Source organism: Rhipicephalus microplus, chromosome 7 (assembly GCF_043290135.1).
Source record: "Rhipicephalus microplus isolate Deutch F79 chromosome 7, USDA_Rmic, whole genome shotgun sequence".
Taxonomy (NCBI): domain Eukaryota; kingdom Metazoa; phylum Arthropoda; class Arachnida; order Ixodida; family Ixodidae; genus Rhipicephalus; species Rhipicephalus microplus.
The window spans coordinates 13579997-13594614 of NC_134706.1; the positions used below are offsets into that span (position 1 = coordinate 13579997).

At 46.6% G+C, this 14618-nt stretch overlaps 1 protein-coding gene across 2 annotated transcripts in view; it reads left to right on the forward strand.

Moving 5' to 3' along the window:
* The first annotated feature begins 4973 nt into the window (after positions 1-4973).
* LOC142761681 (multiple inositol polyphosphate phosphatase 1-like) overlaps positions 4974-14618 on the forward strand; it is a 41556-nt gene continuing 31911 nt past the window's right edge. Inside the window, exons 1-2 of one of the 2 annotated variants that reach the window (XM_075868705.1) lie at positions 4974-5017; positions 8811-8910. In XM_075868705.1, coding sequence (XP_075724820.1) covers positions 4989-5017; positions 8811-8910 — 129 coding nt within the window. In that variant the 5' untranslated portion in view covers positions 4974-4988. Of the gene's footprint in view, positions 5018-5152; positions 5813-8810; positions 8911-14618 lie in introns of those variants that run through there. The other variant, XM_075868707.1, reaches the window with a different exon arrangement.

Here is a 14618-nt window from a genome sequence, read left to right on the forward strand (position 1 = left end):
CCGGCTCAAATTTTTTTTTTCAGTTTTGCGTCATATAAGCTGGTCGTAGAGGCACGGCGTTAGGAACTAGAAGTGTGTAGCCAACTGACAACCCTTGACCCAGCCTGGCAAGCCGCTGTAGCCCTCGAGGACCTGGAAGGGGAGAAGCGCCCCAACATAGTCGCAAACAACATAAATTTCAACATGTTTCGTATTTTATTCTTTCTCCTTTTAACCATCAGATTTTGAGCCATCCGTCCATAGTGGGTCAGTCACATCGAAAAGGAGCAAAGGACGAAGCAAGCAAACGATATTCAGGCAACCAAGCGTATACCATCGTGATATTCAATCAAAAAAAAAGAAAAAAAAATATTTATTACTCCCCAGGGCAGAGTGAAGTAAACGCAGCTGAGTGCTAATTCATAACACCTCAAATCTCAAAATTGCTCAACTTGATTTTTTTTTCTCGTTTGCTCTTTTTATGTTGTTTTTATTTTTACATTAATCTCATTATAATACCAATTCATTAAACATTGTTAAAATGATTACAGAAAAACTGCACTACACTTTCTTAGCCAATCCCCCTGAGTGGGTATGAGCCAGCCTCCCAGGGAAACAAACAAACAAAATCAGAAACAATAGGGCACTATTTTTTATTATGTCGCCGATGCAGATTGCTCAGGCAAACACTCTTAGTCCTCCCATTCGCTAGCCTGGGGCTGAACTTCACTATAGAAAATATAGTTTCCTTTGGTGCTTCCGATCTGGACTTCAGCCACGACAGCGTTTTCTATGCATGTTGCAAGTGCCTTAATGAAAGTAAAAGAATTAAGGTTTTAATTGCGTGATTATTATTCCTGCATGAATGAGAAATGTTGATATGTCACTTTGAAATCGGCACAGCATTACGAGGTGGAGGTCAATGATGCCGTATATGACTTCTGCGTCATGATTATCATGTTTGAATGTGTCGTTTACCTTCGCCTTCTATTGACGTCACGTGATAGTAAGTTTAGTATATGTGGAGCTAGCGAAACGGCCGCGATGATGCTATGAGCATGGTATGTTGTCATGTTCTTACATGACACGCGCGTCAGGATTATCATGTCTGCATGTCAGGATTATCATGTTTACATCAGTCATATACTTCGTCATTCATTGACGTAACGTAACACCAAATTTGGTATATGTGGAGCTAGCAAAATGGCCGCGAGCGCATCATGAAGGGTTCAGTATACTCCAATGTAGCATTGACGCGCGCGCACGCTAGACACAGCGACGCGACGTTAGCAAAACGCGAGCACTGTATGGTCTGACGCCAGGCGCGACCAGCGTCCGTCGACGCGCCCCAATGGCAACCGGCGCGACATGCGACATGCTGCGCATTTCGCGCCGATGCTATAGAGTAGCATCACTCCATTCCGAGGCGTTACCCACACAACAGTGCGTCTCCCTCTTTTCGTGATGAAGGGACGCCGGACGCGCTGAAACGCGCATGCGTCAAGGCAACACAGCGCTGCGCACGCCTGCGAGTAGATGGCAGCACCGGTGCATGGCGTGGCAACGCAGGAGTGACGCGGCAAAATGAACGCCGGCCAGCATGCGCACCGCGTCACATCGAAATGTATTGGCGCCTGGACTGTGGCATGTAGTCACGTTCCCACATGACAAGCCTCTCATGATTATCATGTTTGCACCAGTCGCATGCGTTCGTCATCCATTGACGTCACGTAATACCCAATTTGGCATATTTGAATCTATAACGGCCGCGGGCGCATCATGAGTGTGGCATGTAGTGATGTTACGTGACATGCATGTCGTGATGATCATGTTTGTAGGTGTAATTTACCTATGTCGTCCGTTCGCGTCGCGTAATAATGAGTTTGGCACATGTGAAGCTAGCGAAACAGCCGCGAGTGCATCATGAGCGTGGCATGTAGTCATGTTGTTACATGACACGCATCTCACGTTTATCATGTTTGCACCAGTATCATACCTTCGTCATCTATTTACGTTCCTTAATACCAAATTTGGCATAAGTGAAGCTAGCGAAACGGCCGCGAGTGCTTCATGAGCGGGGCATGTAGTCATGTTGTTAAATGACACGCATGTCATGATTTTCATGTTAGGGTCTGTTGCTTGTGTTCGCCATCCAATCATATCATAACATACCAGTTTTGAAACATGCCATGTGAACGAAACCGCCGCAAGAGCTGCAGGACCATGGAATGTAAATCATGACATTCTTGACATACATGTCATGATTTTCATGTTATGACTAGTTAAATATGTTCTTCGTACAGTCATGTTATGTCATACCAAGTTTAGTATTGATACCATTATCGGAATGGCCAGGAGAGCTAAATGTCGTAAGCGGCTGGACAGACAGACAGACAGACAGACAGACAGACAGACAGACAGACAGACAGACAGACAGACAGACAGACAGACAGACAGACACACAGACACACAGACAGACAGACAGACAGACAGACAGACAGACAGACAGACAGATAGATAGATAGATAGATAGATAGATAGATAGATAGATAGATAGATAGATAGATAGATAGATAGATAGATAGATAGATAGATAGATAGATTCCTTCCTCCGTGGGAGAGCTGAAAGTATAGCTGAAAGCTATCCCGTGTACCTCACATTGTACAGCAATAAACAAAGCATAGAGTTTCCTAAAATTAACTAGAGGGGACTCTGGCACTGCGATCGTTCAGCGACCATGGTAATGATGGGTAGTACACACATTTGCCTAGTCTTCGTACTTGCGGGCGGTGAATCATACTTGCGGCTTCGTTTATTGCTGTGTTTCGGTTTTGAAAAAAAAAGATTCAACCCTTTTGTACTCGTGACCCGATTTGGAAAGGTAAGTCTAAAAAGAATAAGATGGTGAAGCGCAACCGCTGAACCTTTGCTAATATTTGTTTCGTGAGAAAACAGCTCCAAGCTGCACGAACACACACCGAGCCAAAAGCAGGCCAGAAGTACGAAGACTAGGCAAATGTGTGTACTACCCATTATTCCCATGCTCGCTGAAGCGCCGTGCGTTGCAGCTCCCATAGACACTAGCGTCAGAGTTCCCTCAAATGTATGTTAGGAACTCTATGAAACAAAGTACCACGTGGTGTGCGCTTAATGGTTAACGATTGAAAGTACTGGGTACTCTACTATGGGAGAGCATAAAGCCGTCCCGGGATAGCTTAACAAGCCAGTCCATGACGTTTCGAAGGTTAAACTTTCTGTCGTTGCATGACATGCAAACGGCATTTGCACGTAATGCAACGTGGCCTCCATTGCGCCTCTACCATTACGCTCAGTCTTTGCACAAATATTTTCTTTAATATTCAATATATCGTAATTAGCGAAATCGGTCCAAATAGAACTCTGCTCAAAACAACTGTTCTTTAAATGAGGTTTTTTTATGTACTTCAAATAAGTTTGAGAAAAATTGAAGCCAGCTCGACGACAGGTGGATTGGAATAAACACTAGAGCTGGCATGTAAGCGCCACCATCTGGCGAACGCAGATCGAGTCCTTCCTTCTTTATTTCATTGTCTTTTTTTTGTATATATCTTCGTCAAATTTTTTGTTCCTTTCTTCATCACTTTCTATATCATGTTCCTCCTCCCCCCTCCCAGGGGGGTGGGGGCGCCTGCGACAGCAGCCGTTCGGTGAGTGGCGAGGACATGGGCGATGGAGAGAAGGGTTTAACCAACACCCTCTGAAAATTCTTCAGTTATCTAGGGGGGTGTTGGTTTAACCCTACCTCACGCCTTACCGTGTGGCTTTGCCGTGTCTGGGGAAAAGGCCGTCCTGGGAGTTGAGCTGACGCCTTTTCTTTTAGACCATTAAGGCAGACGCCACCCCCCCCCCCTTTTTTTTAACCCCGGCTTCACGTAGACGACACCCCTGGGCTGACCCACCACGGGGTTTTCAGCCGCCGCCTTTTACTCCCTTTCTCTTTCTCCCTACCTACATTTTTTGTCTTTATAATTTCAAATCTTGTCTGGCATCTTCTCCCTTCCAATGACTTGCATATTTCCTGGCGACAAGGGTTCATCTTTCGTACTGCGCCCAGTCTTAGGTCCGGTCTTGGGTATACAAGTGGTAATGTAAGGTTATAATTATAAGGTTATAGTGGCAATGTAAGGTTATAGTAAGTAAGGTTATAGTGGCAATGTAAAGCTGACGTCCGCATGTCTTCACAAACTGCAACGTCCTCTTATTGGGAGTCGCGGGTGGCCGCCTAGCACCGCTGCCGAATTGAAATACTTTATTAGGAAACGTTTTTCCCTCTTTACTTATGATCGTGATATAGCCCTGAGTATAGGGGCTCCAGTACGCGCAAATAAATGAATAAATAATAAACGAGCACGCACCGAAGTAAGATTGACATTCCAAGCTCAAATACACGATGCGTTTCTTCGATTTCCTTCGAGTCGAGCGATTACAAGCTTAAACATCTCCACTGGCATAACCTCCGTGTTTCCAGACGTTCCAACTAACGTGCCGCTGTTGCTGAGCGTACGCGACTACGAAACGACGCCGTTGGGGCTAGTTATCCAGGCGACACACATTGAGAAAATAAGAGTGACGCTTTGTTCTGCAGAAACCAGTCCCCCCCCCTCCTTCCCCCGCTCTCGGGTTCCACGCTGACGTCACGACACGAGTGAGAAATGAGCGCGCGAAAAGGGACGACGTCATGCCACGGAACCAAAAAAAAAAAAAACGCGAAAACAATCAACCTTGGCGCAGAACGGCTCGAACATGGTGGGTCGCGCCTTTCTCGCCTGCACGTCGTCGTCTGCTAGCCGCGTCGCGAACACGAAACCCGGAACTGTATCCAGCAGTTTCGAGACGCACGAAATACGGCGAGAACGGCGAGTAGCGTAATAAGACCGGATGAAGTCATATCCGCGTCACCGCTGCAGTTGTCATTCGACCGCGTAGGAGGACGATACGTCGTCTCGTGTCTTCTCGGGACCGGCGGGCGATGCCAAAGTCTGCTGGCGAAACTACCAGGTACGACTTGCAACGCCAAAAACCACCTTCTCAAAGCCGCAACTGTGTAAAAAAATTACCAGTCGTGCTGTCATCTATCAATGTAAAACATATACAGATTTTGTAAGTGTATACGTGTTATTTTATAAATATTAGTATATTGTAATGCTAATAGATGGCGTCACTACATTTTAGTGCTAAAACGTAGGTCATAAAATTAGACATAATTTAGGTGCGTTGCTTTTTGCAGCCGCATGCCTATAAACAGATCGCTGTCGCATAGTACGCGAACCTGTTTAGGTGGGCACGCGACTACCGCGCGAAAACTGGTTTTACGGCGCGACGCACAGAACGTCGCGTACCACGCAAAGCGAGTAGCATGCGAACTCTCGCCGACGTTTGCGGCAGGCGACGCGCTCATCGTGCCTAATAACCACGCCCGGCGCGCGCGGCGCTGTCAGCCAATCGAAGTAATTTCGAAGCAAATCGAACATTGGACAAGCGAGGAACAAAAGTTCGTGCGCGTGTCGTTATTCCGCACGCCGGTAGCTGTCGATTGAAAGCGTCCCGAAAAAAAAAGTCAGCTCGACTGTTGTCAAAGGGAGCAGCGTTGAGCGAAGGTTTCTCCTACGTGCTCGAGGACCGTTAGTCGACGAAGGCTTTCCGGTGTTATAGTTACATTCGGTGCCAGTACTTTTTTTTCTTTTTTTTGTACGCTGGACTTATGTCGGAATTTCGCGAGTTGGCAAGAAGTCGGATATTGGGATGACAATGGAGCAACCTTTGTGACAGCCGACGGACACGACTACTTCAGAGGTAAGAGCAATATAGATTACGTTTCATCGTTCTTTTTTTCTCTTTTTCCTATATACAACTCACGTCGGAGATGGAATTGCGTTAATGTGTATGCTATAACGTTGTAGAAAAAGGGAAATGACGTCACACGATACGGATTTGTTCCAACTTTCGCTGTGTCTTTGCTGCGCATACCGCACCGACGTGCCAAGTTTTTTTTTTTTTTGCAGTCCTGCTCGAAGTGCGGTGTTGGAGCAGGAAGTGCGTAAAAAAAAACTCGGAACTTTTATAGAAGTCTTATTACTTCGTATATTCATTTATGTTTTTATTTTTAGCACGACGCCCACAATGTTTCTGTAATACAGCAGCAGCAGAACGAAACGTCTCAACCTGTAAGACAGTTCCTCAATTACAGCCGATGGATTTGGGCACGTGAGGTATTCCATAAAACATCTGCACCGCAAAAGCAGCCGTGTTGTGCTTACACTTTCAGGTTATTGGAATAAAACCGTGTTTTGTAATTGTAGAGGATTTTATTAATTAGCGGCTTCACTGGTCGTTTTTTTTTCACCTTTCTTTCTCATCTCTGGACTGAAGTGGTTGGTTGGGAGGACGTGCAATCAATCAATTGATCAACTGAACGATCATTCAATCAATCTATCATCTAATCAAAAGTAAGTCGATGCTATTGCGAAAAACAGAGTATAGGAGAAGACGTCGGGAAATGGATGTGCTGCTCATCCGCAATCCTACGTTCCAAAACGGAACGGCGCCCTTCGCCGTGATTTGGCCCAACGCGAATCATCCTCTCAGAAGACTGGGCAGGTACGTCACCAGGGTGTGGCAAGAACGTAGAGCTGGGTGCAGGCGCTGGCCGCACGCTACTGCCTTTTAAGACTAGGACCAAGCGACCGAACTATGTAACCAAAATATGTAACTGAAAAAAAAGTGTAACTTCGAAAATATTAATTGCTTTCCTAAATTACTTAAACGTTTGATTGCCAATCCTGTGGTTATATGCCAAGACAGAGGGTGTCCTTAGACTCAGTCGAGTGCTGCCTTACAGGCCTGAATAACGGTACCTCGCAAAGACAGGGCGGTCCTCAATGATCAAGGCGTTACTGAATGAATATATGGCGTAAAAATTAGTAAACAAATTACGCATTATGAAGACACAATTTCTTTACGAACGTGGAGTCCATCGCTGTGGAACAGGGGTTGTGGTGCTCAGCTGACGACCCGAATGTTCTGGATTCGACCCCGGCCCAGTAGGGTCTAAGTGTAGCGTCCGGTGCTGGTGCACGTTTAAAGGAGCCGTGACAAACACTTTTCGACCATGGTCAGAAAACGCTGCCGATCGGTAGTAGAGGCTCCCGAGAACACGCGAGCCAAATTTCATAGCGCAGCACGCGGCCTGAAATTCACAATAAATTATCAAAGTCAGCTAAAAACTGCTTTCTCTTCCCTCGACAAATGACGGAAGACGCTCAAAAGTCACTCGTAGAACGCCCATCTATCAGCCATTGGCTGATTTGAATATGGCGCGCTCGCTCGTTACAGAGATTGCCGCGGGAGGCCGCCACTTGTCCACGCAAGCGCGCGCGATCGCACTGAACAGCATATGAAGAAAAATGGACAGAAAAAAGTGCTCCAGGTCACGATGCGCGCGTGACGTTTTTTCTGTTTGCCCCTCCCATCCCTCCTTGCTTAGCTTCCAGCGCTTTCATCGGGACGAGAAAAGAGAGAATGCGATTGCAGCGTGTGACAAATGATTGTAACTCCACTCCTACTGGACAAATTTTAAAAAAAATTTGCGGTGTTAAATTTGTGAAGCTCTTCCAGTGAAATATTTCGATGGTTATTCAAAAAAGTATTTCAGGGCCCCTTTAAAGAAAACCAAATGGCCATAATCTCTGGAGTCCTCAACTACGGCGTCTCTCGTAACCATATTGTGGTTCTGGCAGGTGAAACTCGATATAGTACCATTATAACAAAAGTGCAGGATGCGAAAGTATGAGCGTTTGACTTGAGCAATTTACGCAACATTTCGACTAAGTTTAGAGGTGTTGAAATCGGCGTAGCCAGGAGTAGGAGGGGGGGGGGGGGCTTTACCCTAAATTTCTCAATTTGCATTATGTAACAAGCACACACTTATAGAAGCACACGGACGAACATTACATAAAGGTTATGTGAACCTTTATGCCTAGCTGTTACCTTGCTCTTCTACCATGCTACATCACATATGCCATGTCGGGCAAGGGATTCCTTGCCCGACATGACACTTGCATAAAGTCTTTTTTTGCAAAAACATCTCAAGCACCGGCGGGGCTTTATCGATAAAGAAAAATAAAAATTGGCGGGCTCTGTGCTAAAATACTCGACTGGCCCGTAGAGGGTGCGAGATCAAATCCCCTTCGATCGGTGATATTTCTATTTCCTCGACGGACAACGGCGGCAACCAACCGTGTCACCTTTGGCAACCGTTACCTGTCGTTCACCACCTGTAACCGAATTGGCCATCGTGGTTGATATTACACATGTTTAGAAAACGTTTATTCTATCGTAGGACCCTACAAACACACGGAAAACGTGCATGTAAAATATAAACAGTAACATGCACACACCTATCATAATATACAACAATATGCACAATGTACATGGTGGTTTATGAGGAGAATATACAGGACTTGGCGAACATGTAGCAAATACGGATGTTACGGTGCGTGTAATGTACACAATTTTCAGCGCCACCCTGTACAACTGAGGTTGCGTACCTCCTGCCTGGGTTACAAAGCGACAACACTGCCGCAACCAAAGTGCAGGAGCTCCGTTAACGGACTCGATACTCCTTTTATTCAAAGTGTGCGTAGGCATGTATCGTTATCATTTCGCCCGATTGTCATCCTTATCACTTCGTGGCAATCATTTCTTTGTTGTATTTATGGAATCGCATCGTATGCGCAGAGAGTGAACGTTTGGCAAACGGCTTTACCCGTGATGCTTTCATTGTTTCCCCAAGGCGACAAGTCGGCCGGCAGAGCCGTCGGAGACACCAAGCACCCTGCACGTTCCCTTCACTTGCATTCACGATGAACTCGAAATGGATTCGCCTTGGTCTTGTAAGTACCGATTTGCCCGTTTGTTCATGCATGATAGCTTCTTTCCTTCGAACGTGTTTGTTTACTCACTCACTACAGCAGAACTGTTACGCTAGAAGTTTGCTAAGTCTCGTAGATAGAAAAGTATCATCATCACGAGTCTGAACGAGTACAGTGACAGAAGAACCATGAAAGAAAGAAACTCTGGGCAAAAAAGGGGAAGTGAAAGAGAAAAGAAAGACATAGAAATAAAAGAGAGAGCAAAAAATATAGATAAAAAAGATAGAAAGGCAGAGAAAGAAATAGATTGCGAAAGCAGGGTACAAGGGCTGCGTACATTATGCTGCATGAAGCTATGAATCGATAATTGATACGCCGATAAGTCATGGCAAACATTACACGTACGTAATATTATCTTACAGATATCTTACAAATTTAAACAAGCATGCTCGGAAAGAGCACGCAACAGTACTATCGCACGCGAATATTTTGGAAGCCTATTTTATCAATGCGAAACGAGATGTTAGTGTCAGTGATACTTCTGTAACCCCGCGTGGAGCTGAAGCGCGATTTTTCGAAAGTGTGATTTCATAAACACGAGATTGCAGATCATTGTTTTGTGGAGATGTGACTGCACAATTGCCTGCAATGTTTAAAAAGGAGCCTTCCCTCAAATGAGCACATCTTCAGTGACGTTGTTTTTTGGTTGTTTTTGTTTGGTTTTTCAGCTTCGGTTTTGTTCTTGCCTTTTGCCCATAGACTATCGACCGCTATGAGTCTCGATAAAGCGTCTGGTTTCCTATCAATGTCGACAAGCCGCTTTTCTTTGATAAACTTAACATCCACAGCGATTTCTCTTGCTGATACGTGGGGTTTAACGTCCCAAAAACCACCTTATGATTGTGAGAGACGCCGTAGTGGAGGGCTCCGGAAATTTAGACCACCTGGGGTTCTTTAACGTGCACCCAAATCTGAGCACACGGGCCTACAGCATTTCCGCCTCCATCGGAAATGCAGCCGCCGCAGCCGGGATTCGAACCCGTGCCCTGCGGGTCAGCAGCCGAGTACCTTAGCCACTAGACCACCGCGGCGGGGCGCGATTTCTCTTGCTACACGCGCGATTTAATTTCGGGTAAGTTTCGATGCTTCCACACCTACAAGAGATGCAATTTTAACTCATTGATTGATTTATTGAGATGTGGGGTTTAACGTCCCAAAAACCACCATATGATTATGAGAGACGCCGTAGTGGAGGGCGCCGGAACTTTCGACCACCTGGGGTTCTTTAACGTGCACCCAAATCTGAGCACACGGGCCTACAACATTTCCGCCTCCATCGGAAATGCAGCCGCCGCAGCCGGGATGCGATCCCGCGACCTGCGGGGTCAGCAGCCGAGTACCTTTGCCACTAGACCACCGCGGCGGGGCAATTTTAACTCATGGATTGGGAGATGTTAACACATCATGGGACACAAGAAATCCGTGGCCATAGCACAAGCGAAAAGGCGATCGTCAGGGAGCATTCATTTTCCGTATTTCCTCCTTACCTGTACAAGACGAACGGATTGAAAGACTTCCGCACGATGCCACCATGCCCAAAAAGCGTCGGGAGCTTTGCACGAGCTTTTGTCCGTACATGTAGGTGGGTGGTGTCCCTTGCAGATTATGCGCTGAGATAATCAGGCTGGGTAAGGGGGCAAATGATGAGGCAACAGCTCCGTTGACGTGCAGGACAGGATCGTTGGCGCACGGTAGAACGCCACACTGTGAGGCCGCACCGTAGTGTTCTTTTCGAACCGCAAGCTGGCCCCCGCCTTCCCCGAAGGCAAGGAGCAGTCGGAGGCAAATCTGCACAAGTAATTCGAACGGATCGTTGAACTCGGCAATAACTTTTCTTGGCAGTGTTGCGTTCGCGCCACCACTGACCGCTTACGAGCCAGCGCCCGAGTCTGGCTTATCTGCTATACGGACGATAATCTGTTGTCGTGCCTTGATGTTTCCCCCTCCCTCTTTGATCACTGCGTTCTTTTACGAATGTCTGCGGACCACGCCGTGGGGGCCTTTCGCACGCTTTTTTTTTCTTCGGCAAGCATGCCACATTAAGAAGTATTTTCTTCTTTTTTGCGGCGTCTTCCACTCCCGGCTTGGAACTTGACTCCGCCAAACGTAACAGCAATACTGTGAAAACTTCAGAACCGAAACGCATGTCGACGAGCGCGCCATGAAATAGTACCTATTCGGGGCGAAGCTCCCTAGGGTGGGAGTCATTCCCTCGTAGCCACTTCTAGTTAGTTTCAAGAATTGTTCACTAAATGGCATTGTGTGTATATGTCCTTGGAAATAATATCACTAGATGACGTTAGTCGTTTCCGTGTAATAGGAAATTCACAGCATATACTTGGAGTGAACGATGATGAGTGGGGCGAAGCATCCGTCTGTTCATCCGTCCATCCATTCATCCGATGCGTGTTCTAGTGGACAAACAGACAGATGGACAGACAGACACACAGACGGACGGACAGATGGACGCTTCACCCCGCTCATCATTGTTCAATCCGTGAATATGCTTGGACTTTTTTATTTTCCAATTTGCAGAGCCTACCTAGTTCGAATATTGAAAGCTTTATTCACTATATACGAAAATAAAACAAGTATGGTAAGGTGTTGATAAAAAACTAACATTCTTCCTATGCATGTTATTTGGTCTTAATTTACATCACGAGGGTGTTTTCTTTTTTTTTTTCAATTCTGCGAGCAAATTCTTTTGCGCTGACTTCTAGGCTGACTCGCAAGCCTTGGTCTCCAAAATACGGAGTGTCGCACATTAACCGAAAGTTGGGCTAGTTGGATATGCATGGTTTTGTGACTGCCTGAGTATATATTCTTCTCTTTCTAATAAATCGTTTAGTTGCGAGAAAGCGCTTGTCCTCTCTTCCTTTCTGTTTATTCGTGCGCTTGAACTGACAGTCACACATTAAAATGAGTGCTTTAAGTTTCGATCTAAATCAACAGTAAAAGAAGAGAGGAAAGTTGCCGACAACTTCACATTCGAGTTCCCCTGCTACAGATAACCGTGATGTCATTAACTTATGACGTCATCCACGCTGAAAGTATTTTCTATTGTATTTATGAGAAAAAAGCAGACTAGCATCGACGAAACCACGTAAGAAACACGGGTGCGGCTACCTGTGAATGTTTGACGAATGTTTTCTGATTTCTGCACATCTCTACGTGAATCGATAATGTCATTAAACGCGAAATGCGCACTCGACTGATTACACGCGCGTGATTCTACCCTATGGAATGGTTCGTTTATAGTTGTTAAGGCTGCGGCCCAATATGGCGAGGCAGAAGACCCATCCGTCAAGTATAGTCTTTCTCTACACGTTATTCTGTAAGAACCAGTGACAGAAGGTAACTCCTGTCACTATGCGCCGCAGCGGCCCAGATACGAGAGATACGAGACATTCAAATCCGTCACGTATACAGTACGTGTCGCATTTACGTCACAGATTTCGCAAGCGCTCGCAAGAAAGTCCGTTGCCCACGATGCGGCCGAAGTGATCGAACTGCAACCTTCACTGTGACAGCTCACAGTCTCAATGTCTAAAGCAACACATGTACCTCGGGTTGTGGCTGTACAGAGTGTCTTTCGAACAAAACTCATCACTCACCGGAATGAATGACATGTGTATAGGACGCGAGTGCCGCAATAACTGCGCGCGGTGTTGAAAAGTGAATATCGACAAGTTGTCGTTCTTTTCTTCCCCGGGTGTGGCTTTCGGTGACAGTCCATATTTAGCGCGCAAAAACGGAAATAAAAAGAAATCACAGAATCCCTTCGCCTTCTTTGTCCGCTCACTCGACGTATCGATTCTGCATCGCCTTCTTTTCCGCGCCCAAAACGTCGTTTTGTATCGCCTCCAAGATTGTAGGCACTGCGAGCTTTCTTTTCCTCGCTTGACTTTGCGTTGCCTCCGTTATTAGCCTACTTTTGACCAAGTGACGACTTCACGTGATGACGTCACCATGTGAGGTCACGTTATTATACGTACGTCACGGCTATTTGTGGCAAGGGGATAACGTCGTGTGCTGACGTCACCACGTGGCGATTTTCTGCATCGCTCGTGTCGAAGCCTCATGCATCTGCCTACGACGACGGGAAAGTGAAAGCCATTTCTGTCTTTGTCTTCTATCGGCTGTATTGATACGACCCCATGCGCTACCGAACTTTTTTAGCTTTCGGCAAACGCATGGTTTGGCACTGCCTTTGGGATCGGCCCATCTTTGTTCAAGTAAAGATATCATGGTATGACATTGTTTGCACTTCAACAGCTCGAAATCATGTGATCTCAGCAGAAACGTCACGCATTACGTCATACCATAACCGCGCAGACAAATAAAATGTGAAAATAAAAAGAAGACGGGCAGGTGAACTATAACAGATCTGCGGCTGAATATTCCGTAGCTGGGAAGGCGAAAAAGGGGTGGTGAAATAATGAAAGAGGCAGAATGCGTGACGACACTACAGGTAGTTACGACGAGGGGATCCCGCAAAAGCGACAGCACTTTCTTATAAACTGTCATTTGTCGTTGAATTCGGCATCTGGAACAACCCGAAGGAACGCCCTCATAGCGGCGCGAGTTGGAGATCGGGTAGGCCGGAGCACCAGGATATTGTCGTCTGTCCCAGCGCACTTGTCTATAGTTGCCTTCAGTGCAGCTCAGAGTGCTCCTCTTCCGGATTTGAAGTGGATGCACTTGCGTAGGGCCTTTTTTTAAACGCGAATGCATTTCTTAGTCGAGCTATGTCAGGCATCCGGCGGCGTCCGTGCACCGGCAGATGCTTATCCCTCTGCTTTCACTCCCTCTCCCGTCCGGCGTTGTCCGAGGCGGTGTCCATGCGCCGGCAGGTGTCATCTCTGCGCTCTCACTCCCTCTCTCATAGCAACAGCTGCGGGCACGCGCGCTTATCCTCACCCCTAGCAACTGGAGCAGGTGGTGCGGGCAGAGTAGGAAAGAGTGAGTTGAGAGGAGGGGCGCGCTCTGGCGCGTGAGTGCGCTCGCATCGCGGAGCTATCCCGCGTGCGAAGGCAGTATAGGAGAGAGTAGGTACAGTGCTTTGCTGCTCCCTCTCTCGCCGTTCACTCTCTTTCCTCCCTGCCCCACTCTCTCGTCCGCTCGCTCGTACGCACACACAGTGTTTCAAGAAATGTGTCAAATATTCTTCAACAGTCACGAAAAGGCGTTATTTCCTCGCAGTCTTCACAGTTGCATTTTCTGTAGTGGCAGGCATCTTAAAAGGGTTGAAGACATCATTTTTAACAGCAATTAAGAAAGACGTATTAACAACTGTTTAATTAGTGTAGTTAGGCAGTTAAGTCAGGCGGGAGAATTGAAGGGCTTCATGCGAAAAACCCATTGCCGCTTTGAGATTTCGAAAAAAATGGCCTTCAGTAACGACTGCGAAATAATAGATTTCTCCTAGACTCTGCGGTGAAACCGAAACGCGAAAGAGCGTAACTGCGTCTGAAACGTCCGAAATGAGAGAGCGTTGTTATATCAACCATCAACCGATTTCGTTGTGTGGGTGTGTTGGCTGCGCTTGCAATTATAGCACCCATGGCGCACATACGTTATCAAACGGGGGAAAGCTGCACCTCTGTAACTGATGTTTTCAACGCAGTGACGTCATCGTAGTTGTCTGCTTGTTGCGCTCATCGGTCCTT